At 37.1% G+C, this 26,956-nt stretch overlaps 4 protein-coding genes across 5 annotated transcripts; 2 read left to right on the forward strand and 2 right to left on the reverse strand.

Annotated features, from left to right (window-relative positions):
• Positions 1-853: 853 nt before the first annotated feature.
• Positions 854-10,566, reverse strand: LOC130746248 (histone-lysine N-methyltransferase ATX3-like). Its single transcript, XM_057598809.1, has 23 exons — positions 9,246-10,566; positions 9,109-9,164; positions 8,822-9,020; positions 7,387-7,494; positions 7,213-7,281; positions 7,033-7,101; positions 6,831-6,922; positions 6,312-6,404; positions 5,701-5,836; positions 5,384-5,456; positions 5,143-5,242; positions 4,884-5,008; positions 4,185-4,330; positions 3,609-3,713; positions 3,326-3,390; positions 3,035-3,248; positions 2,731-2,814; positions 2,536-2,592; positions 2,329-2,418; positions 2,153-2,239; positions 1,839-1,913; positions 1,394-1,500; positions 854-1,262 (listed from the first exon to the last, which is right to left on the reverse strand). The coding sequence occupies exons 1-23, from the start codon at positions 10,077-10,079 to the stop codon at positions 1,172-1,174; spliced, it is 3,075 nt and encodes a 1,024-aa protein (XP_057454792.1). The 5' UTR covers positions 10,080-10,566; the 3' UTR covers positions 854-1,171.
• Positions 10,567-14,748: 4,182 nt separating this feature from the next.
• On the reverse strand, positions 14,749-15,138 carry LOC130744794 (uncharacterized). The gene has a single exon (XM_057596948.1). The coding sequence runs from the start codon at positions 15,136-15,138 to the stop codon at positions 14,749-14,751; it is 390 nt and encodes a 129-aa protein (XP_057452931.1).
• A 2,780-nt stretch (positions 15,139-17,918) lies between these two features.
• On the forward strand, positions 17,919-19,034 carry LOC130744795 (uncharacterized). Its single transcript, XM_057596949.1, has one exon. The coding sequence runs from the start codon at positions 17,919-17,921 to the stop codon at positions 19,032-19,034; it is 1,116 nt and encodes a 371-aa protein (XP_057452932.1).
• A 2,091-nt stretch (positions 19,035-21,125) lies between these two features.
• Positions 21,126-25,003, forward strand: LOC130746256 (pentatricopeptide repeat-containing protein At4g19890). Of its 2 annotated transcripts, none has more exons than XM_057598821.1 (2): positions 21,126-23,749; positions 23,932-25,003. In XM_057598821.1, exon 1 carries the CDS (start codon positions 21,379-21,381, stop codon positions 23,506-23,508), a length of 2,130 nt encoding a protein of 709 aa, XP_057454804.1. In that variant the 5' UTR covers positions 21,126-21,378; the 3' UTR covers positions 23,509-23,749; positions 23,932-25,003. The 2 variants fall into 2 exon arrangements, with proteins under 2 accessions (XP_057454804.1, XP_057454803.1); XM_057598820.1 differs by having other exon boundaries at positions 23,948-25,003.
• The last annotated feature ends 1,953 nt before the right edge of the window (positions 25,004-26,956 follow it).

The raw sequence follows: 26,956 nt of genomic DNA on the forward strand, positions 1-26,956 counted from the left end.
AAAAAACTAAACATGCTCAGGACCATTACATCATTATGAATCAAAGCAAAAGCACCCGGAGGAGCTTCCTCAACCCAAATAGAATTGGTGAAGGACTTTGAGCTAGATAATTCGCTACAACATAAGCTAATACAATATCCCCACAATCTCCCATAATAGCAGAAAAATAAGAGTAGCCAGCACTTTAACGCTTTCAAGTGACAAAAAGTTAGAAACAATTAGTCTCGAAGCAAACCGCCCGAAACCCAAGTCAGTTGCAAGTGCAAGAGACCAACAAAAGCTAACAGTCATCAATCAAAGGAGACAACACGTCAAAGGGATGAGGCGCAACAACAACAAGCACCTCGTCCTTAACTATTATGGAGTTGAAACCTTGTTCGAGTAAGTCACTCACACTCCACTTTCTTCCTAAACATTTTTAATATTCTCTCTTTCTTAATTTCATAATTAACTTCGCACACTCTCATTTCATGGTGAGCTTTACACAATGAAACCCTCTTAAAGTCAAAATAATGCAAATATAAATATTTTTGCTTTTAATTTGTAATCTTTAGTCTTAGTAATTTTTTTTTTCTTTTTGCTATTTTAATTCTTACATTGTTAATACAAATTTGTTCGAATAGCATTTATTGTCAAATGATGCAAATTAAAATTCAATAGTTAAAAACAATCTACATGTCGAATCAAATACAGCAGATAGTTTCCACGCAAAGATTGAAATTTACTATGTAATGAGTTCCTATACACCTTTGTCTTCAAAATAACTTGCTTCCAATTTTTAAGTGGGTAAGTGACTTTTGTGAAAAAATAATAAAATTGTGAAACCACTTAATAAGAGAGTCCACGTAGGATATGCATATAATTCTTGCGTTACTTATTAAATTCTTTTATTAAGATTCAGAATTTTCCTTGGAGAATATACAGGAACCATGGGCTGTGGCAAGTTACAAAAATGCCTCTCCTAATTTGCTAAGAAGCTTTCTATATAACTATATAAAAAAATGATTTACAAATTATGCTAAAGTTTGGTCAAAAAAAATTAAAAGTTGAATGCACAAGTGTTTACTCTCTATGGTTAGGCAACTGCAGTTGCTCAAAGAACAAAAATGTGAAACCTAGTTCATAAATTTTCTGCAATTGGAGGCTTTGCAAAGGAACAAAAATGTGAAACCTAGTTCATATATTTTCTGCAATTGGAGGCTTTGCAAAGACAAGGAACTTTTTGTTCTTCCCGCTCATCTACTTCGAACTTGTAATCATACCTGTTGCACCATCAAAGAAAAATAAAATGCAAATCATATCAGACTTATTAAACGTCCCATGCCTGACAAAGAAAGAAATACCACAAACACCCTAAACATCAAAAAAAATATGCAAACACAACAAACCGTACGTTAGTTCTTCACCAGCAGAAACATTGGTTTTGGCAATGAGAACGATCCGGCTCTCTTCCTCTTGATCACCCAAACTCATAATCCTTGCATAGCAGTTTGGCATGCACTGAAGCAAGTGAGGATGAACATCAGTATCCTCTTTATTTTTTTGCCAATGCAAATATTCTCTTATCTAAAACCATATATAATGCATGGTTGTGCTATAATAAATTTTCAATTTTCAATCTCATAATGTTCAAAACAAACCATAACATTTGCCACATTTTTCTTCTTTATTTTGGCATTGCAAAGGGAACTAAAGGAATAAATAAAGTTATTCCTGGGATTCCATAAAATAGTGTTAAGCAACTGCATGGGGGCATTCCATGAAATGAAATGAAATATAAATAAACAAAAACAAAAACAAGATTCATACAGTTACAACACAGTCTAGTAATAACTTACGGAATGGTTTATCAAACGTGCTATATTGCCCTGATATGTAGCATCGATTACCACTTCTTCACTGATCTTGAACAGCTGCATAAGTTATTTTATTTGGTGTTAATATTAGCAGTAAATAAGTACAAATGTCATCACCAAATCACCAATCATGAACTGTCTAAAACAGGCCTTTGAACCAAGTATATAGGATTAAAAGAGCACAAATGAAACACGATGTCATTTTAAATGACTATAAAATAGACTTGAGCATGTAAGCAAAACAAAGAGTGCGAGTGTAAATAGATACTTAAAACAATCATAAAAAAGAGACTCACATAGCAATCTTTGCCTTTCGCGTGGTATTTTGCTTCCCTCATATCAGCAACACTACGCCTTACCTTCTCACCACGATATTCAAGAAACTACAGACAAGCATGAACGTCATCATGTCTTCGGAAGAAATTGCTTATCTTACACCTTAAGAACATACTAAATTAACACAGTAAGTTACCATCTCTCCTTCTTGTATATCTCTACGAGCAAAGAGACCCCATCCATGAATACCCGATTTTCCGAAGCAAACTCTTAGTTTTTCCATTTTCTAAAAAACAAAAAATTGAATTAAAAATCAAATGTAGGAGATAAGATTCAAAATAAAATAAAAATGAGATAAGTAATTTAAGTAACTAATTTTAGGAAATGGAGAGATATGAATCACCTGCAAATGATGAAGACGTTCCTTAAATGAAGTGAAAACTTTAGAATCTTCAGCATCCTATCACAATGCAAGATTATAAGATAACAAATTAACTTTTTCTTTCACAGATTACAGTCACAACTCATCAAGACTAGATTATTGATTTCAAAAGCATGGGATTCATCTAACAAATATCATATTAGCCATGAAGATTACCTTACAGCTGTTCAATTGAGTTATTTCACCTAAACAATGAAGGCTCGGTCCTCTCAGCAAGTGAATTATTGGCACGTCAGCCCTCTGGAAATAAGGGAGAAAATGTGGTAAACGAGAGTGAATAAATAAATAAATATGTCTCTGGCATTTTTGTATTCAGTACTGCCATTTAGCATTATTAGCGCTGGATATAACAAATACACCAGAAGTAAATGACTATAAATAAAATAAAACCTAATAAAAGCATAAGACTACAGCAGTTAATATACTAATATGGTCATGATAGTATGTTTAAAATCGTCACCTTATTAGTAGACCTTCTGTACACCCGACATCTGGCAGCAGACAGTGGTTCAACCATGTCATTTTCAGTGGTTGAAGATTCATTAAGCTCTACCCTCTTTGATGAAACCAGCCTTGATCCCCTGAAGCATCCCTGATGATTGGGAATTGAAGTTCCGGGAGAGAAAGTCCCCAAGGGTGTATGCATAACCAGTACTGAATCTGGACTTGGGACTCTGAGAAGGAAATTACATAAAACTACAATATTGAAACCAAAATAATAATATAATAATCACCCCAGTAGAGATCCAACCTGTGAATTGCACAGTATATTAGCTTCTTCGTTATTTGACTCCCATTCTTCTCCGCAGAATGCAACTGTAAGTTTAAACAATATTAACATATTTCCCCAGCTCTTGTAAATCTCAAGATAATATTCAAGCCATAAGGGTTATTTATATAGGTCGGATGGAACCATAAAGGATATACCTTCCCTCCAAAAGAAAGAGAGAAAACTAAGAGGGAGAGATGAATCAAGAAAACCAAAAAGAATATCAAATCAACCAACCTACACTTAAAAGAAGCATTAAACTTACTTCCATGGTATACCCCGCCCTTGATGCGCACATCACATGAAAATAAGTAGCACACTTCACACAACTTGTACAGGAACCGTGGCTTTGTTTACAAATCACACAAGTCTGCAGTCACAATGAACAAAGATATTTATAATTATATGAATGCAGCCCAAACAAACAAACAAAAAGAGAGAAAACGCAAAGCAAGTGATTAAATAAAAACCCCAAGACTATCTTACTGAACAATGTGAAAAATCACAAACGATCATAAACGAAGGTGGCTGATTGTATAGGGCGTGTTTGGATAATTAGTGTAGAATCACTTTTCAGCAGCAAGTACTTTGGAATAATGAATTTTATGTTTGGCAATAGTCACCCAAAAATAATTTAGAATTAATGAATAGCGTAATTAGAAGTACATTGCATTTTGTGTAAACGTATTGACTTCAAATAGAAATAAAACAGAGCACTGCACCCAAAATGCATTCTGATAAATTTTTGCTTCTCAGCCAAATGAAATTTTGAATCACCCAGGATGCAATCAGGCCATATTATAGCTTAAACCAACTGCTAATAATTAGCCCAGAATTTTACCTTCACAAAGGAATTAGGAGGAATTCTGAGAATCCCTACCGCCGGTTCCATGGCTTCATGGTTTTGGAAAACAACCTGCGGTTGAAACCAAGCGCATGTTACATGAACCCACAACATCTCCACATCAGTTGGCTTTAAAGCACCACCTGCAAAGCATTTCCCCGATACATTAACATCACATAACTGACCATGGAAGGTAAATTATAAGGAGCTTATAAGGAGCCAAAAGAATAAATGTGCAAATGGAAAATTCATAATGTTCGGACTTTAATATGGCTACAAGCACATCTGCATCAGGCTTATAGGAGGACACCCCTTAACCATGTGAAAACGGAAAAAGAAAATGATATCCACAAAAGTAAAGCAAACTTATTAAAGATTAGAAAGAAAGGCCAATTCACGATGAATAAAAAGGCCTCATTTCCCAGCTCAAAATTAGAGTGCAGGATCCGCCATTTACTACTTTCTTGGAGAACTTAACATATAGGATATAAAAATGAAAAAAGAAAATGGTTGCAGGATCCATTAAAGTAAAGCAAACTTATTAAATATTAGAAAGAAGGTCAATTCATGATATGAATAAAAAGTCCTCCTTACACAGCTCAAATTGGGTCCACTATTTACTATTCATAGGATAGGATATAGACATAAGAACAAAGAGACTTCAATATTTGCCAAAAAATAATAAATATGACATGCCTTTTACTGGACAAAGGCAACACTCTCTCTCAACATCAGGAGTTTCGCATACTCTACAAACCCAAGAAGTAAAATCCTGGACATTTTTTGCCCCATAGCATTCTTGGTGGACTGCTATTTGGCACCTACAGAAGAACAAGTACAAATATATTAATTGACATTACTAACTTTAAAGCCTTCTAAATTTGAAACAAAACACAAGAATGCCCAACAACTCTACTATTTAGGGGCAAACATCATGAACAATAATTGAAGACACCTGTTACAGATAATAATTTTATTCTCTTCCCAATCCTCAACCCATCTGCAAATGGCACATCTTTCTGTTGTCCATTTTGCATGTACTGGCTCATACTTCTCTGTGACAATAAGGTAAAGTAAATAATCTGTCTTTAAAGTTGGATTCAAGGGAAAGCACGCAGCCATGTGCCATAAGACATGGTCAACTAGCAGACATGAGGTCTTCAATATGTAAAAATTCACATGAAATGAACACTTACCTTGCAAAAAGGCAAGTACCTGCTGCTGATCTAACTCCTGGGGAATTCCATCTTGTGGAATGTGCTCTGTGATCTGAAGTTAATTTATGTTAAGTCAAAAGTGAGAAAGAAGTACAACCCAATAACAAAAAAGAAAAGCACAATAATACATACACCCCTAAAAAACACCATCACTTTGGAAACAAAATTAAGAAATCCAAGTGATAGAGCTAAGACTTCATGACTGTTAATTGAAAACAACCCAATCAACACCCACAATCCACCACAAGTATTTGGCATGCCTTTATTTTAGAAAGAACAAATACGAAGTTACAAACCCATTTTTCTAGTTGTAGCATTGTGCTTTTCACTTTCACGCTATGTTTCCATTTTTTGGCTCTGCAACCTGTATGTTTTTCCCATTCACTCAGTGTCTGCTTCCTTGAACCACAAGAGCCACACTTGCACATAACTCTGAGAAGATGCAATCACAAAAAAGGTCAATGAAAATTTTCAAAAAATAAATAATATACTTCACCCAAGGTTCATTTATTTTTCTTAATAATTGTTTTACTGGTATAGAACCTAGTCACGTTGGTATACAAAACCAGAGTGAAGGTGGTTTTTACCAAGATTATACTGGACAAGGGCTAACAACATTAAAATCATAAATTAGATGCTGATATACATATATAATTATATATATATCACGCACATAAGTTCCTGAGGAAATTATCAAGGGCAAAAAGAAAGACAAAAACAGAGAAATGCAGAGAGAGCGACTCCAGAAATATCAATTTAAGAGAGGAAAGAGATATAATCTGATTTATACATAAACTTCCATCTGGCCGCTAGTGTGAAAAGACTCAGATTTTTACTGTGTGAAAAGTCAAAATATTGTATATCCAATTATCAATCCAATAATGTTCAAGAAGTGTTGAAGGCTTACAAATGAAGCTTTGGAATATAAATTCCTTCCATGCCATTGCAGACCACCACTACCTGCTCAGGTATCATAGGTTTTTGGCCATTCTCTGTTGGTCTGTCTCAAAGGATATTAAATCATAAAGATTCAAAGAATGTGTTAGAACTTAGAAATAATAATACATAAAACCATTCATGTGTCTTCACCAAATAGTTTAAAATTTTCAGCAGAGTTGGTTCATGACATAATATTAGAACTTATATGACAAAGTGGTTTAGTTTGATCTTTGCCTCCCCCATACTTCCAATTAGAAAAAAGTTTATTATCAGCACAAGATAGGTGGACTTGTGAATTGGTCATGCTTCAATCCCAAAGGGCTCTCGCATCAGGGTGGTGTTAGAAACTTCGAATATAATATATAAAACTATTGATATGTTTGTTTTCACCAACCAGCTTAATCTTTTTGGATAATTTCCAAAATGATAAAATAAAAGGCTAACCAAAATAGAAGGGAAAATAAAGCAACAGGTAATCACTACATACTTGATTTTCGACTTGTGCGTTTTCGGTGCTAGTACTTTACAATTGACTTTTCCCTGGCATTCTGGACAATAGTACTCTGAATTTTCCAGATCCTGCAAAGAAGCCAGCCATATATCTTTTATCACTTTTATGAAGCAGGGAAATTAATAGAAGAGGACATAGAAAATAGAGATGCAGTGCCATAATAACCACAATACAACACCTTGAAAAGTTTGGTGGAAATTTTAGCGCATTCAGCATGCACCCAAACATTACAACCGTCACAACATATCTGATTCAAAGAGTTCATCCCCAAAAGATATCAATATTTTGAGTTTATTGGAACAAAATATGAATTAAATTAAAAAACAGAAATTATATTGACAAATTTAGACAATCTCACCCAATTCCCACCATCAGAATGGTGCCAAATCCTTTTGCAAATGCCACAATATTGTTTTGATTTTCGTAACTGTAAGAACATAAGACCATTAATATTTATTGAAAATAGGGCATCTGATATAAACTTCTTTAGTGAAAATCTTGGAAGCACTATAAAAACACCACTTTTCATAACCTTAGCACAATGTTTGCAATAAAATTGAGGTGTGTGACTTGAATCCTTAATCTTCTTCATGGTTTTGCATGGCAACAACAAACCACAGCCCGAACAATATCTTGCATCCTGCACAATATATTCACTGGATAAAAAATAAAACAATAACCAGAGTCCGATATATTTTGGTACAGTTAACTCTTTAACCAAATCTGCTTTTCAGAGAAGCTACTAGACAAAGCAACATAGCAACTAATCATATAAAAGAATCAGGCTAATGGTCAGAAATTCACTACAGATTATCCCATCTCTCATAACATTCTCAAAAAAAATGGAAAAACTTTATTTAATTGAAGAATTAAGAACACATGAGAAACCAAACAAAAACCATAGATGACAATTTAACAAAATTGATGATAAAAAACTGCAATTCTGTAACAGGAACAGTAGAAATTTCGCAACCCCATTTCAACTCAATTTTATCAATATATTCATATCCTCAGAATGAAAAAGCATATTTGTTGCTCAGACATATAGGCATGTCTGTACGTAATACATGTGTCACTATATGATACCAATCACATAGCTGAGCTATCAGCCTGAGAAATTTGAACCGATAAATAAAAAAATTGAGACCCTGGACATAGTCTAAACCTGTTTGTTTAAAACTTCGGGTACATAGCTTCTTGAGACAAAACAGATTTAATGCCTATGTTCGGAAAACCATTCTACCAATGTTATCAAGCCTTCCAATGATAGATAAATGGAAACCCGCATTTCCAGGCAAAAACATGTAATGAGCATGAAAAACAGTAAGTGACTATCAATTTTGCATTTGGCCATAAAAACCAAAAAAAAAAAAACCTTACTTGTCCATATGATAGATAGCTAACACATGAATTAATTTAAACTTTTGATGATTAGCTCGACTGTAAGCAACTAATGAGTTTATTGATTTTTCTTTTACATAGCACTCTGTCCATCATGACGAATTGAAACACGATTACCTACTTTAAAATTTAAATACAAGCATACAGTAAGTCAGTAACTACATAAGGCTATAGACGGTGGAAGTGCCTGCCTCCTTGTGGTTGAGACAGGCTTTGGCTCCACTTGGTTCTTTTAAAAAAGGGTGGATTTCTGGTATAATTAATTAATCATAACGATATTAATAAATAATTTTTCGAAGTTTGACCCTCCTCAGCCTCAGTTTTTGTTTGTTGCCCTTGGCCTAGTTTTTCTCTTTTTCTAGCACCCGCCCCTGACTAAAGACTATGTATCATAGCATAGGAACTCCTTAGTCCCTCACAAATAGATATTGTTTGAGGCAGTTATCTAAAACTCAACGCAACTAAAAGTCAAAATTTTTTCGCATGTAAAACAGTCTCTATAAATGCTCTCATCTTACCATGATGGTATAAAGCACAAAATGAAAAAAAAAAAAAAAAAATCTAACCTGATCCTGGCAGTAGTATTCCTGATCAGCACAAGAACCTGTGGCCTCCATAAGTTCATAAGGATGAGCTTTTACATCAGTTACATCCTCTGCTCCCAACTGTGATTCCAGAATACCATTTTCGGCCAACATTGCCTCCTCCAGTGCCATGCGAAAGTCACTTGGTTTGCTCTTGTACAACTGGGTCTGCCCCTGGAATCTGAATGAAGATAAATAAAATAAAATTATTAAACGCATAAAAACAATATCAACGAAACACCTACAGACAATATCATTTAACCGCACACCTGTCCATGAATTCCTTGAAGGGAAATATCATTCCCTGCTTCACCCACGCGTAGTCCTGCCCCATAATCAGTCTTTTAGAGCTCAACACCATAACCCAAAATCAATGACTATAAACAGGATTCACAGAGAAACTTACCCTTTGCGATCCATTTTTTGAATAGCCAAAAAACATCACACAAAGTGCATCAGGAACACAACAGCTGAGAACGGATTCAGGAGCCTCCAAGATGGGATCAATTACCACAGCAGGCCATGCCGGATATCGCTTCCCACATTTAGCCCAAACTACATCACCCAAAGCAAAATCCTCTGGCTTGTAAATCTCTTTCCTCTTCCCAACATTCACATCAGGCTTTTGGTCTTCACCATCAAAACTGAGACCAGACGTGTTACTCTCAGTCTTCACAGTCCTTCCGCCATTACCAGACGAATCAGCACCCTCCCTTTGGCCATCCTTCACTTCAGGACACGGATAACACACTGAATTGTTCAAGCCATGGCTATCACTCATGTCAATTTTCAAAACTCCCTCTGTACTGATGTCAGCCCTATCATCTTCGAAGCTGGAATCTCCGTCCTCCGCGGCTTTGATTCCTCGATTCTTCCACGGATCAATAACCGAGTCACTGAACCTAGACGGTAGCATCTGAAGGCGGCCGCGAGACGACCGCAACAACGGAGGCCGAGGGTCCTTCGCCGCAGTTTTACCATTCGGAGGTGCAGAATTTGAATTAGACTGAACCTCACCACCACCACCACCACCCCAATGCGACCCTACACTGGTCCCAGAACCAGAACCACTGCTGAAATCTTCTCCATCACCAGGCATGCCCAGAGAGTAAAACCCATTCACCCTACGCTTCTTCGCAACCGCCGGAGACTCCCCAGAGCCCTCGGAATCATCAGGCTCATCAAGCTTACACCGTTTGAGTTTCGGCATTTCAAATTTCGCCGTCGGCTTAACTATCATATCGTGAACATTCGTAACAGTGATTTTCCCTCAAACCAAAACCCTAATTTCAAATCAATTCAAACCAGCGTATCCAATACTCCTACAATTCGGGACCGAAACCTCCCAGGTTCTGGGCAATGTAACCTGTGGAGTATAACCACACACGTTTCGAATCTTGGCACCACTCTACGAACACCGAAACCCGATTCCAAAACCCTGAATTGAACAATGAAGCCACCAACGAACGAAAATTCGAGTGGTTTTTCTCGTTATTCGTTTCAAGAACTCGCGGTAAAACGAATGGGAGAGAAGAATTCGCCGGAGAGTGGAGAGATGAACGTTGATTTCGATCTCGGAAGCGATTAGATGGAATCGGAGAAGGAGATTTTCCGGGAAAACACGTCGTGGAAGATTTTCCCGAGAAAGAAGCAATTGAAACTCGCAGAGGGGAAATAAAACAATGAAGCCGAAGAAGCTTTGGAACGGTTCCGTTAGGCGTGTTTGGAATGGGAATATGGAAAATTGTTTATTTATTTTGAAACGGAAAATTGTTTATTTATTGATATATAAATGTTTATTCGAATAGATTTTATTTTCCTTGACCTTCAAATAGGGTTTTTTGGTTTTATTTTGAGTAAAGTACACTCACCCCCTTAAGGTTTGTTAGAATTACACTCCACCCCATTTTTATCTAAAATCTACATCCCACCCCATTTTATATAGAGGCAAATTTAGTGACGAAAAATATTTTTCATTAATAATTAGTTATTATTTAAATTGTTAATCAATAATTTCAAAAAAAAAATCAATATAATCCAATAAATTTAAAAATGAAAACATCACAATCCTCCTCATTCTCTCAATCGCGTTTTTCCTCCGTAAATTCATAATGCAAATTATGCAATAGCACACCTGCCCGATTTACAAACATATCTCGAACATAGTGAAACATGCTTGTGTTTTCATATTTGGTAATAATTCAATTTTAATCAAAATAATCTCTTTATACCTCCAATTTTCAAAATTGGGTTGTAGGCCAAAAAAGCAACACAAATGGGTGAAGAAAATAGAGAAACAAAATTATGAAAATATGAAGTGGATCTGAGGTTATTAGAGCCCAACGAGGCGGTGGAGCATCGTTTTTAACAAAATCCAACAATATCTAAGACCAACAGAGCGTTCGCTCACAACTTCAAGGGGTGAAATTCACAAGAAGTAGTTGAACAAGTGGCTTTAGGGATGTGCGATTCACGTTCTGGGGTTCAGGTTGCAACAAAACTTTGAGGCATGGAGGTGCCATGGGGTTTTACATTGTGGGACAGTGGAGCCGTGTTAAAGGGAGTAAAGGCTTGGTGGTGGCCGTTTGTGGTGAGAAATATGATTTGGAGATAGATGGGACGTGGACTTAACAGACAGAGTGAATGGTTTTTTTAAATTTAATTCAGTAAAATTATTTTCATAAATTAATGTATGATAGTGTATATGCATTAAATTTATTTAAATTTTTACTAATTAGTAATTAGTTTTTAGTAGTGAGGAATTTGTTTTCGTCACTAAAATTTGCCTTTATAAAAAATGGGGTGGAGTGTAGATTTTTAAAAAGAATGGGGTGGAGTGTCATTCTTGCAAATCTTGAGGGGGGTGAGTGTATTTTACTCTTTTATTTTTGGTACGAACCTTCGATAACGGTTTTTTTTTCTGTAAGTAGGAACAAAAACAAAAGAGAAACTAAAGACTGAACTACAGTAGTAACAGTACCCTAAACAGGGAAGCCAAACACTTGGAAGTTAGGACTACTAAGGACTGACTGATCTAATTCTTCATTCATGTGATTCTAGTATTTTTTTATTCTTTGCAAAAATATTTTTAATTTTATTACTAATTCCATTTATTGCTAAAATTAAATTAAATTCACTACTAGACTTTTTTTTAATGTTCATTACTAGAAATTACAGAAACATAATAATTGTCTCTAAATTAGTAAATTAGTTTTTAATTTAATAAAAAAACGTAACTGCTTATGTGGCAATTGATTATGGGAAATAAATACTAAATGACACGATGTCATTCCTAAGACTGCACGACAAATGATATCTGATTTTTCAAATCGCCTTTTATTTTGCTGTTTTTTTATTCATATACCAATAACATCTTTTGTTTGGTCAATGAAAAGGTAGTGCAGTGTCGTGTTTGAAATCTGTCGTTCTAAATAGCAAAGCTTTTTAATTATTGACGTATGTGTAAAAATGTTTTAAACCAGCCGTGTATAAACATTAAATTCATATTTTTCAATTTAAATTTAATTATGACATGATAAATTGGATGATCGTGTAAAAAAAATTATATTGTCGATACATGCTTTAAACTCATAAATTAATCATATTTCAAAAAAAAAATTCATAAATTAATGGATAAATCAAGTAGTAAAGAATATTTTTATATCAATAGCAAATCAATTATTGATTATTAGATGTTTTAATAAATAAGATTTTTTTTAAAAGAAAAAAGTTTTTTTTTATATTGGAAAGATAAATTGCATCCTCGGAGTTGATCCCAAGACCTCTCTCACTCAACTCATGTCTCCTAGTTGTTACCAATAAATAATATTTGTTACTTACTTTTTAATTATTATCTCTAAAATACTAATTAAAATGAAAAATATTAAATTTCATTATCATAATTAAAATCTTGAAAGGGAGCAGAATCATATGATAAAACATGAAAGAAGTAAGATAATAATTTTTCCAATTCTATATTATTACATATTATATTATTTATAATTTTGTTATCTATTGTTTTTAGATAAAAAAACTCATTTGTGACCCTCCTCCTCCTGTTTAATGCGTTGACAATGGGACGAGAAATTACCCTCACAATTATCGATAAAAATCTTAGAAATACAGTTATAACCTTTTCTAAAGTTTGATAAAAATCTTAGGAAAAAAAAAGTTGTTAATGAGAGTTTGTTTCAAGGTTTGAAATCGCATTTCCAAAAATAACATTCCTAAAAATATGATTACGAGGTTGTTATACCTAGGTGAAATTTATAAGTGTATTTAGTAAGTTTTTTTTGTACATCAGGAAATTTAACGAACTGACTAAATAGACAAATGAGAAACTTGTAAGAGTGAGGATTCCACTTATAAAAAGGAACATTTAAATTAACACTATAATCTGGATTTCTAGAACAAAACTTAGCCAACCAATCAGCCATTTTGTAGTTTCTCTAGATATCTGCACTAACTTGACTTTCCAATTCTTATGCATGAGAGTATGATTCCCACATTTTGTTCCCTCCACCTCCCCTCCACTTCCCCACCTTCCCCTTTAGGAAGCTGATGAGAAACTGATTCACGAACCTTCCAATTCCACGGATGAGGATCATAGAAAATCGGACTCCTAGAAAACAATTGTTGGGGAACAAAACCATGATGATTGGGAGGTGGTTAGGATTTCTCCACGGTCGATAATTGTAGGGAATGAGATAAAGAGATTGGCATCATGGTAGAGCCTAAATCTAGGTTGTAGTGGCATGAAGATGACTCGTTCGTGTTTCTTGTCGTCACATTTAGGTTCGTCGTTCTTCTACATCTGGTCATAGGGGTTGTCGTTCTTCTAGATCTGGTTGCATTCGGATTCTTCGTTCTCCTTCCATTCCTTTCACCTCTCTTCTTCCCCTCCAATATTCTATGACTTTTGGGGGTTCATGAATTGGTGACAGTTAGAAGATGAAGAACGTATAAACGCTTTCCACGTGAAATGGAGGAAATAATGAACAAGAGAAGGCCTTCGTCGTCTATGTCCAATTGTCATATTTGCCTTCTACATCACATGCATGCACAACACTTTTCAGTTTGACCTTCTTCATCCTCACATTTTTAGGTTTTTAGTTCATATTTTGGATTAGGTGGTGGTGTTAGTTTTTGTGGGGTTTTCAGTAACGGTGTCTTCATTGCAAAGGTCAAAAAGCACGACAATGGTTTCTTCTGTCTTCTTCCATTTATGGGGAAAGTTGGGGTTTCTAATGGTGACAAAGCTTCGAAGCGGCAAGGGAGGGGGGAACCACAGGTAGTGTCTTGGACAAGAGTTATTTCATATAAAAAATAAGATTGCCCTTTGGGATATTTAAAATAAAGGTTCATCATTAACCACTTTTAACGTTTGCAAAATTATCTATTATTCCCTTTGTTCATATATAAAAGTCACTTTTACCTGATTTTGTTAGATTAAGAAAAGTAGTTACTAACAATCAATTTGCAACAAAAACATTATTAACTTTCATAGATTACCCTTATTTAATTTCCTATGAGTTTCTCTCTCCAAGTTAATATTTAAAAATCTAATAATCTCTTTCATATTAAATATGAGGGTAAAATGGGGGGGGGGGGGAGATTATTAGAAAGTGACTTATATTTAGAAATAATTTTTTTTTCACAAAAAGTGAATGATAATGAATTGATGGAGTATTATATTTTTTGGTACATCGGAAAATAAACATAAAGCAAGAAAAAACTACGGAACACCCAAGGAGTCCCTCAGCACCATCACCTCCATCTCAGCAGACGAAAGCATCCATGAACTGAGTCCCAACTTCCGGAAGACGAGAACCAAGCTTAATCAAGTAATCCGTTGCAAAATTTTCCTCTCTCGGGATCCACCCGAGTCAAACCTCCCAATCCTGATCCAACTAGCCACGGATTTCACCCAACACTAGAGTGAACCTTATGCTATCCAGATCATCCAAGGCCTGAAGAACCTCCACACAATCTGTCTCGCAAACCACCTTCCTGAACCCCTTATTCCAAACTAGCTCAAGACCATCCTGGAGAGCATGAGCCTCCGCCATGAAAGCATTGTCCCCCTCCTTCCTAAAAGTGAAGGCACAAATCCAGAGCTCAGAATTATCCTGCACTATGCCTCCTCCCCCAATACAATCTCCCTCGTCCTGAAAACTACCATCCACGTTCAGTTTCCAGCACCCCCGCTGGTTCCCCATCCAGAGATGGAACTCCTCATGCTCTCGATACACCCTCCGCCACGCTTCCTCAAACGGCTGGTGATTCTCGTTGAGCATCATGTTGCACCGCCACTTCCAACCCCCCCAAAGACAAGCCATAAACTTCATGTTGTTGCTACTTTTACACTAGGCTTTAATCCACAAAGAAATATTAGGATCATTGAAATTTAGTCAGGCCACTGCCCCATCCGTAACCAGATTCCACTGCCCCATTCGTAACCAGAGCTCACGAGAATGGGGCACTCGCGGAGGCAGTGCAATGCATCCTCCATCTTCGACGAGGAGTATTATATTACAATAACTATAGAGAGTTGCCAATCGTAGTCCTTTAATTTAGCCGGATCTTAGAATCTACCTAAGAGATGTGAGAGTACTAGGGGTGAACATGGGTCGGGTAAATCCAATGAACCCGTCCAACCCAATCCGATCCAATAGAAAAAATGCGGGTTGGATCGGGCAATCGGGTTAGCCGGATGGATTTTACTACAACCCAACCAAGTTCGGATCGGATTTCTGATTCAGTTCAAATCCATCCAACCCAACCTAGAATCCATACATATAATAATAATTTTTATAATTTTACTCATACTTGAAGTGCTAGTGTCGGAGTGATGACTTTTTGAAACTTTGAGACTTAAGTATTTGTAGTTATTAATGAAAAAGACTCAAATGTATATTATATTTTAGTCAGCTCAAATGGTACCTTAAAATCTTCCATCATAGGGGTTAAAGCATGAGTCCCACTGGCTCTGCTAGGGTTTCATCCTATTATCATCGGAATAATTCAGTAAGTGATGGAACTGATCTACAAGGGATTAGACTATTCGTTGACGGGCTGGAGTGGCACACTGATCACAGACAGCTACGTAAATTCTGTGAGAAATATGGTGAGATCGTAAGTGTCTTTGTGCCAATGCAGCTGAAGAAGTCTAGAAGACGTAAGTTTGGCTTCGTCTTCTTCAGGAGGAAGAAGGATGGTTTGGATGCTATAAAGGAACTGCATGGTTCGAGATGGAATAATACTTTCATCTCTGTGAATCAAGCTAGATTTGTAGACCAGAGATTCAAATGGCATCCACCCTCTCAAAGTAGACAGAGGAAGAGTCGTGGGAGGAAGAAGATGGCAATGAAAAAGACTCAACAAATCTGGCAAGTGAAAGGAAAGTCTACAAAAAGCCACATGAAACAAATATGGAAAGTGAAGGAAAAGCCGGTGACGAGCCATGTGGATACACCCGAGACTGGCCATGACAAGCCTAAATCGAGTGAAGCATATACACCTGAACCAGCTATGCAGATGAAGATGGTCCCTACGAAAGTGTTACTAAACAAAAATCTGGACAGGCTTGCGGTGGTAACTAGCCAGGTGGTGCTGTGCTGTGATGACATCAAATCGTGGTTAGTTAACAAGGGTTTTCCAAAGTACCAAGTAAAACCCTTTGGAGCCAAGAAGAAAATTGTTGAATTTACAACGACAGAGGAGTGTCAAGCTTTCCTAAAGATAATGAAGGGTTTTAATGGAAGTATATTCAAAGAAGTTAAACCTGTGGAAGCAATTATACAACCCAAGGAGTTTCTGATTTGGATAAAAATTTGGAAAATACCGATGGGCTTGTGGTCAAAGGATTTCATAATTAGAATTGCTTCCAGATTGGGGGGGGGTTGTGTGTATGGATGAGGAAACGTCAATGATGTCCAGATATGATGTAGCTAGAGTTCTTATTGCAGCCCCTGATCCTATCCTTGAGAATCAAATAATCCCAATTACAATGGACAATGCAGAAACAAATGTGTTAGTGGAAATTGACTATATCTATAATGAGGGTGTTGATCATTGTGATTCTCATGGGAAAGATTGTGATTGTGATTCTTGCTTAGTTAGTGTGGAAAGCCCTGAGAGGTCTTTGGTTGAAGAATCAGAGTATACTCATGTTCTTAGTGATGAGTCGCCGTCCCGGAGCAATGCCGATGTTGAAGTTGGTTTCAGATGCACACGAAACGCCACCGGAGTTGATCATCATGCTAATGATGAGTTGGCTCTCGTGAGTTGTGAGATGGCAGACAATGAATTTGAATTGCTCTGTGGTGATAGGCCAAAGGAGTTGTTGTGGACCCTGGATAATGAAACGGTGGGGCGGTTGGATATGATAATAAATGGCTGTGATAAGTATCATATGTTTTTCAAAAGAATTACAATTTTAACAGAAGCTGTTAATATTCTATTTTATGGATGTAATTTCCCAGTTTGCCCTTGGGAATTTTTGGGCCCTCGTCTAAGATGGGTCGGGTTACAGCTATTGAAGGATATCCAACAGGTTGCGTTACCGTCCCAGAGGAATGATACACCATTAAGATTGACTGAGTTTTCACACACCATAAATCGAGAGCTAACTTTGGAAGATTCTGGAGAGTGCTCTTATCTCTTTGAGGACCGAGAGCAGTCTAACGAGGTCCCAACCCCAGAAGCCGTAGAGGATTTTTCCAAAAGGGTGAGACAGGGTGTTAGCCGAGTTTCCAAGCTCAAATCCTTGGAGAATCTGGAATTGGGTTGTGCCAGGCCAGGCAAGGTTAAGAGAAAGAGGGGGCGGAAACCAAAAGCGATTGTTGGACCCTCAATTTTGCGTGAGATTCAGGATTCAGGTGCGATTGACTCGGGGTTTGTTGAACTTCAAGAAGCTGCTGCCAGGAACGGTGCTGGTACTTATTTTACCAGAGCAACGAAGGTCTGGATGCTTGGGAAATCTGTGGGTCTTTCTTACCCTGGTAGTGATGAGCAAGCTATCAGGGGATTAGCTGAAGAACTCGAGGAAGATTCGCAGTCCCCCCGAGTTGTGTAATCAATGGGTCGCACGAGAAGATGGAGCTCCTGGAATGTTAGGGGGCTTTGCAGCGTAGAAAAGAGAAGGGAGGTGAAGGAAGTATTGAAGAAAGCAAAGGTAGAACTAATAATGTTGCAGGAAACCAAGTTGGGTGATAATAGATATAGAACGGGTGAGCTCTTTGCTAAATCTCTTAAGCTCTGCCATGCTGAGGTTAATGCATCCGGATCAGCTGGTGGATTATTATCTTGTTGGGATTCCAATATTTTCAATGTGGTGGATGTAATTCTTGATCAGAGGTTCATTCTGTTGATAGCTAATGTCTCTTTCTTGTCCTCTACTGTTGTGATTGGTAATGTTTATTCCCCCAATTCTGTGGCAGAACGCAGAGACACTTTTTGTAAGCTCTCTGATGAAATTAACAGACATGGTTACGGATGCTTTCTGGGTGGTGATTTTAACAGCACCCTCAACCCTGGTGAAAGAAGAGGTGGCGCTGATGAAACTGACATTAATTTCTGGGATTTTACTATGGGTCTAAATCTAGTAGATTTACCTCTAGCCAATGCAGAGTTTTCTTGGTTTAGCTCACGTAATGGTGGAATCTGGAGTCGTATTAATCGCTGGTTAATTAGTAAGGACATACTGCGAGAACTAGAAGGTTTTAATCAATCTGCAGAATGTTGGGGTTTGTCCGATCATAGAGCTATAACCCTGGAGATGGGGGCAGTTGATTTTGGCCCCAAACCTTTTAGGTTTTACAATTACTGGATGCTGGAAGATGATTTTAATGATCTTGTGAGATCATGGTGGAATTCACCCTTAATAGCGGGGTGGGCTGGAGCATCATTACACGAGAGGCTGAAATCTATGAAGAATGAGATCAAGAAGTGGAAGGGGAGCAAGGGGTCAGGATTATCAGAGAGGATCTCCATCCTGGAAGGAGAGCTCCAAGTCATTATGGAGCAGATGTTGAATGATGGGGTTTCCCCTTCTCTGCGTCAGAAAAGGATGAAAGTTTTGAACGATCTATGGCAAGCCTTCAGACTGGAGGAGAGCAGATGGAGACAGAAATCTCGCACTATGCATTGTGAGCTAGGCTGGTGTTGGGTGTTGAAACCGATTTTTCCTGTTTAAGGGCTATGTTTTCTTCTTGCAGCAAGCCCTTGGTCTAGTACTCTTTTTCCTCTCTTGGGTTTTTTCCCACTGGGTTTTCCCTTGAGAGGTTTTGATGAGGCTGTCCCTGTGGCTTTTAGCTGGTGTTTTGTAGCTCTTCTTGTATGTTTCGCCTACTATGAGAGGGATGTTCCCATATGCTTTTTTCTATCAATAATATTTATACTATTTGTTCTCAAAAAAAAAGTATTTGTAGTTATTTGTCATATTTGAACTTAGAGTATTTGTTCGTAGTTATTTGTTACATGTTTATATATAGTTATTTAGCATGTTGGAGACATCTAAGTTCTAAGTGTCATGACATGATATTTAGTGTTGTTTTTCACTTTTTAGATACTATTTATATTAGATTGTTTCATGTCATTTGGTAATGAAGTTTTATGTTTTCATGATATTTGGCTATATGTCATTTATGTGGTATTATTTCTATAACTTTTTGTGTCTTTTTCATGCTATTTAGTATTATAACATATTTAATACTTTTTAGGCTTAATTCCACTTTGGGCCCCTGATGTTTCATAAATGTGCGATCTGCACCCCCCGTGTATAAAACGTGTGGTCAAGGTCCCTGACGTTTCTAAAACGTGCGATTAACGTCCTTCCGTTAGGTTCCGTCTGTTGACCAAACGGAATGCTGACGTGGCATTTATTTAATTTCTAATAAAAAAAATAAAATATTGAAAGTTAATAATAATAAAAATGAAAAAGACTCAGTCCTCTCTCTCATACTCGACCCTCTCTCTCCCTCTTTCACGCTTCTTCTTCTTTCTTCTTCTTTCATCTTCCTCCTTCCTCCTTCCATGGCTTCCATGGCTCCCTCAACCTCACCTCACCCCACAACCCCAAATCTCTCAGACTCGTTCTCTCTCTCTCTCTCTCTCGATCTCGCTCTGGATCTCGAGCTCTCCTCTGGATCTCGCCCTCTCTCTCTCTCTCGATCTCGCTCTCTCCTCTGGTTGGTTGGGTGGCGGTTGCAGGTGGGTGGGGGTGGGTTTGTTGAGGAGAAGCTAAAGGAAGCTGAAGAGAGGGGTTCAACATAGAACGAAGGGAAGGAAAGCGGTGGAGATGGCGCGGTGGCAGCAACGAGCTCAGGTTGTGGGAGGTGAAAGGAAAAGTGATGGTATGGTGGAAAAGGTGTGGTGTGGTGGTGCGGATCTGAAGAAAAAGAAGAAGATTTTGTAGGAAGCCCAGAAATTGATTTTGATGGAAGGTGCGGATGAGAGAGGGAGAAGAAGAACGAAAAGCTGGTGGTGGGTAATTTGTAGGAAGCCCAGAAATTGATTTTGTAGGAAAATTGATTTTGATTTGAAGTTTAAGCATTTCGATAATTTCTGGATTTGGGTAATTTTTTGGAATAGAGACAATCATGCATCTTCTTCCATGGGTTTTGTTGATTTTGTATGGTGGGAGAAGATGAGATAATGAAAAAAAAGAAGAAGAGTAATTAGATTTGTGTTTAATTGTTGTTATTGAGTAGAAGAATGAGAAATGAAGCTCTGTTTAGTCAACTAACGGAAACAGACGGAAGGGCTTGGATCGCACGTTTTAGAGACATCAGGGAGCCTGACCGCTACGTTTAAACACGGGGGGCCCCGATCGCTCATTTTTAAAAGATCAGGGGCCCAAAATGGAATTAAGCCTACTTTTTATAACTTTTTCTGAATTTATAATAATTTTTGTCAAGATTTTTTATTATTTCAGATATATTATTATTTTAATATAGTGACCCAATAAATCCATCCAACCCAATCTAAACTTCGTCGGGTTGGTTCGGATCGGGTCCGAAGACAAAATTCGTGAAATCCAACCCAGCCAATTTTGATCGGTTCGGATTTTATTTTGATCAAAATCCATCCAACCTAACCCATGTGCACCCCTATGTGAGACTATGTTTTAGATTTGGATCCTCTCGTGCAACTATTCTCTCTTGCTCCCTCTACAGAAATTCGGACCGTTAAATTCAACCAACGGTTGAGATAAATCGAGTATTTACAATACCACAAATACATATCAGAATTAGTACCAGCCGTGAGATTTATCTAAAGGGGAAAGTTAATCGGAGGTTCATCAGAGAAAAAACCCAGACGTTGTTTTTCGCTTCGTCGCTGGCGTTTTTCCTCGCCGCCGTCGAGCACCCACCCACTACCACCGTCTGCTCCGCCGGTAACAACACCTCTGTCAACGTTGTTGTTCACTCAGTAAGATTCGCGCTTCCCTGTGTAGCAACCAAAAAATCGCAGTCTCCTCTTCCTCCAGAGCCAAATGTTTGCATGATCTGTCTGAGACTCCTTCACACCTGTTTCCCATGTCATCATCTGTGATTTCCAGAACTCATGGCTTTCCACGCACTGTGTTCTTGCTTAGCAGAAACTCACCACGCCATTGCTCTTCTTCAACACAACCCACCTCGTTATCACCGTCATCATCTTCTTCTTCTTCTCCTCTGCCTCCTCCTCAGTCCACGGTAGATAGGGTATGCGCATTGGTATGTGATTCGTTTCATCAGCATACCCACATGAGAGTGTCACCTCCAAGGCTCCACCTTAGCATTGACCCCGATTCCTTGACCCACGAGCAGGCCGTTACCACTGTGGCTTCACTTGCTGGCAATGCTGGTTCAATGGTGGCTCTGAGTTTCTTCCATTGGGCAATTGGGTACTCCAGGTTTCGGCATTTTATGCGTCTGTATATAGTGTGTGCAACGTCCCTTATTGGGAATGGAAATTTACAGGAAGCGCATGAAGTGATGCAGTGTATGGTGAGGAGTTTTGCTGAGATTGGGAGGTTGAAAGAGGCAGTGGAAATGGTTTTTGAAATGCACAACCAGGGTATGGTTCCGAATACTCAGACATTGAATCTGGTCATGAAGATTGCATGTGAAATGGGGTTGGTTGATTATGCACAGTACCTGTTCGAGGAAATGTCTGCGAGGGGGGTTCACCCGGATTCTGCTAGCTACAGGGTGATGGTTGTTGCGTATTGTAAAATGGGCAATGTTTTGGAGGCAGATAAATGGTTGAGTGTTATGCTTGACAGGGGGTTTTTGGTTGACAATGCATCATTTACATTGATAATCAGTGAATTCTGCGAAAAGGGTTTCGCAACCAGAGCATTGCGGTATTTCCATAAGTTTAGTGATATGGGTTTGAAACCGAATTTGATTAATTTTACCTCTATGATTGAAGGTTTGTGCAAAAGGGGCAGCATCAAGCAAGCGTTTGAAATGTTGGAGGAGATGGTTTGTCAAGGTTGGAAACCTAATGTTTATACACACACGGCATTAATTGATGGTCTTTGCAAGAAAGGATGGACTGAGAAAGCATTCAGACTGTTTCTTAAGCTTGTTCGAAGTGAAAATAACAAGCCAAATGTCCTTACGTATACTGCCATGATAAATGGATATTGCAGAAATGACAAACTGAACCGTGCAGAAATGCTTCTGGGTAGAATGAAAGAGCAGGGATTAATCCCAAACACCAACACTTACACAACTCTCATTGATGGGCACTGTAAAGCAGGGAATTTTGAAAGAGCATTTGATTTGATGAATCTAATGAGTAGAGAAGGTTTCAGTCCAAATATCTGTACATATAATGCCATTGTTGATGGCCTTTGTAAAAAGGGAAGGGTACAAGAGGCTTATAAAATGCTTAAGGATGGTTTTCATAATGGGTTAGAAGCTGATAAAGTCACCTATAATATTCTCATATCTGAACATTGCAAACAGGCAGATATTAAGCAAGCATTGGCGTTATTCAGTAAGATGGCCAAGAGTGGTATTCAACCTGACATTCATTCATACACCACACTGATTGCAGTCTTCTGTAGGGAAAAAAGAATGTCAGAAAGTGAGATGTTTTTTGAGGAAGCTGTAAGATTCGGATTTATCCCTACAAAAAGAACATATACGTCTATGATATGTGGTTATTGCCGAGAAGGAAATCTAACCATGGCTATTAAGTTTTTCCATAGGATGAGTGACCATGGTTGTGTTCCCGATTCAATTGCATATGGTACTCTTATAAGTGGGCTTTGCAAACAGTCAAAGTTGGATGAGGCCCGTGGGTTGTATGATTCCATGATAGAAAAGGGACTTATCCCGTGTGAAGTTACTCGGATAACTTTGGCTTATGAATATTGTAAGATAGATGATTGTTGCTCTGCTATGGTTATTCTTGATAGGCTGGAAAAGAAACTCTGGATCCGTACAGCTACTACCCTCGTCAGGAAGCTTTGTAGTGAAAGGAAAGTAGGCATGGCAGCACTGTTCTTTCACAAGTTGCTGGACATGGACTTCCACGTCAATCGTGTAACATTAGCAGCATTCATGACCGCATGCTATGAAAGCAATAAGTATGCTCTTGTTTCTGATTTATCTGCAAGGATATACAAGGATAACCGTTTAGCAATAAATGTCACAAATAACAGTGAATAGAAAGATGAAAAAAGTTACACACAGAGAGAGCTTTGCTTCTCTTGTGGTTCCTACCTTGCTCAACTCTAGATTAATCCAGCTCCAAGATGGCTTTTGGACATCAAGGGGTTAAGACCAAAAAGAAGTAGCTGCAAATGATGTGAGATTTGCGGCATCTTAATCTTAAATTCTGCATTGGAGTACTATGTTAATGTGAACAACATCTGGGGTCATGAAGGAACCAAATTTTGTTACTCCTCAGGTAATCTTACATTTGCCTTTCCCCATTGAAATTCTAGTAAAATTGAAATCTTTAATCTGTAAAGTTCATTTAAATATTTTCAGTTTTATTTGACTTATTATTCCTCTGTAGTTACTTGTTATTTATTGTTTCTGTATACGTTGACAGCAAATACAACAGCAAGAATTAATTTTTGTCCATAGTTTTGCTTTTTGTCAGGTTTCATTTGATGTGCTTTTTTGAAAGTCCGGTAAATATCATTAATCAATGAAAGGTTCAGAATCATTATATTGCCTAGCATCATTCAAAATTAAAGAAGAAACACCAGGGGGGGGGGTCACACTCAACCCACACTTGGTCATGAAATTCGAAGGCAAGGTGAGCAATAGAATCAACCACATGATTTGCTGTTCTTTTGCAGTGCAATAAGTAGCGAGGATTGAAGAGGTTCTAAGCATCTTGCAGTCTCCAACCACTGTATCTAGAATCTAGATAGGTGTTATGCATATTTGGTCTCTGCCATGCTTGAACTAATAAAAGGCAGTCTGTTTTAATCCCCAAGCATCGAAAGCCAAGGTCCTGAGCTAGACGAAGGCACTAACGCAGTCCAATGGCTTCTGCGACAGAAATTTCATATTCATTAGGAAGAAAACTGGTTGCAGCTGCCAAAGAATTACCATTACCAAATTCATCTCTGAAAATTACTCCCAGACCTGTTCCAACATGTCTTCTAACTGAGGCATCTATGTTTGCTTTAATGCACCATTTTTTGGTGCTGCCAATGGGAATCTTTTGGTGCATCTATTTGATGTGCTCATAGCAAGCAGTCTAGGAGAAGAAAAACAACGAAAATGAAGAGGCCTGTCATTGCTATCATTGTGGTATCCCATCAGAACTTAGTAGCTGTAACTGGAATACATGTGGTATCCCATCAGAACTTAGTAGCATGTGTTGCTGTACCTGTGCTAAGAGTCTCAAAGACAACATTCCAATATTCCATCGACTGCTGACAGTTATACAGCATGCCAATGTTTTGAGGAAGATGCTAGCTATTATGCCAGGCCAGGGTAAATGATGATGTTTCTGAAGCTTCCAAACAGCATCCCGATCCCCTGTAATGTCAAATGTGCAGAGTAAATATATTCTTTTTTCACGGCATATCTTACCATTTTTTTTTCAAATATCATATCTATTTTACTTGAACTCTTTTTTCCCTGTATCTTCTCCCAATTGTTTGTAGCAATACTTGGTAAAAGATATCAAAGTGGGTTGCTAGTTTTTTGAGGCGTGTAAAATTTCCATTTCTTAACTTATTCTGCATTTGTTAACATGTACAACATTGTTTTTTTTCCTTGATAAACTAAGGTTTCTTCAGTGAAGAAGAAAATTACAAAGAAGGGAGTGAAAACCCAATTATTGGTTGCAGTACACAATTTTTCTGTAACAAAGTGTTAATCTACAAGGTAACTAAGTGAGTAAGTGTTAAAAAATGAAAATTATCGGTTGTCCCCCAAATTTTCAGTAACAAAGTAAGACTATGCATTTTTCTGCTGTATTGGTAAGAACTAAATATTAGATCTCTGCCTCTAATCAGATTTTTTGGTAGATAGTGTTAGACTTTTATGCCAGCAACTTCTTTCTCATTACTTGCTTCCCTTTGCCCTCAACACCATCCAACCACAGTTGCTACTCTAGCAGTTTTTGGGAATAGCAACCTAAGATTCACCAGTCTAGGCCTACAAGCAAGTATTTCTTCCTTATAATTAAGCAGAATAAGTGTTAATTGCTTAAAGAACTTTTAGATTCTTTGTAGTTCTATTACAACACCAATAGTTCTTATGATTTGTTTGACTTTGATGTTCATTATAGGGATAGTACATTATACAAGGCTTGGTATTTCCTGACATTCAATATTATTATCATATGGTATTTCCTGCACATGCTTGACATAACACATTGGCTCAACAAGATGTGGTAACGTGATGTGAATTCAGGAAGAGTAGGTAAGTGTGGAAACAACTTAAATGGTAAACATGTTTTTACATATTAATTTTCAAATTAAAAAATTGCACTTATAAATTTAAAAATAGTTTTTTTCAGGGAAACTGCTAAAGAAAAAAAAATTATCTTTTCTGAAATTTTAAAGGGATATAATTTCTAAAGAGAAATAAAATCCTAGAGAGAAATTTTAGTGAGAGAATATTTTGACTTTTTTTTATACTAGTGTTTTTTACCCGTGCAACGGGAAATATGTTTATTGTATTTGATACATTAATTAATATTTTGATTATTAAAAATATATTAAAGAACGAATGAAATAGAAAAGTCATAATTGATGAGTAAAGTGGACATAAAGACTTCTCTTCTAAGCCCGATTGAGACCAAGAGGAACTCGTTTCACATTCTTTGTAAATATGAAGACGATAACACAAATCATAGATATAAGGAATTATCAACATATTAATCTTAAAAAAAAATTAATGTGATAGTAGCACAAATCAGGATTGTGTAAGATATATCATAAAGTATAACATTATTGTGTTTATTCCAACTAAGTAGGGATGACAATGGGTAGGTACTATAGTACCATCTCCATACCTGCGTTTTTTAAAATTACATGTACCCGTCTCCATACTCACGTGGGTAGCAACTCGAAGCTCTCCACCTTTAGACAATTCAATGTCATTATAGGAAGCTATCCATCTTTGCCAAAATCTAAATCTATGGATGACAATGGGTCTCAAAATCATAGGGTACCCGCAAAAAATATCCACTATGGGTAGGGTAAAAAACCGCTAAATGGGTATGAGGTTGAGTATAGATAATTACCCGCAAAAAATAGAGGGTATGGGTGCGGGTATGGGTACTATAGTACCCAACCGGCCCATATCCGCACACACATGTTATCATTATTATCATTATTATTATTATTTGGGAATATATTAACAAATTAACTTAAGCTATAGCTTTCAAACTCACTCTTTTTTAAAAAAAGTTTGGGATATATTAATTAATACTCTAAAAATAAATAATAAATAAATTAAGATAAAATCAAGAAATAAACCACCTAAATCCTAATCAAATCTAAAATTTAAAATTGTATTTTTTTTACTCTAAAAATAAATCAAAATAAATTAAGATAAAATCAAGAAATAAACAACATAAATCCTAATCAAATCTAAAACTTTAAAATGTATTTTTTTATGAGAATTAATCTGAGAATGACAC

The sequence above is a fragment of the Lotus japonicus genome, chromosome 3 (assembly GCF_012489685.1).
Source record: "Lotus japonicus ecotype B-129 chromosome 3, LjGifu_v1.2".
In the NCBI taxonomy this organism is placed as follows: Eukaryota; Viridiplantae; Streptophyta; class Magnoliopsida; order Fabales; family Fabaceae; genus Lotus; species Lotus japonicus.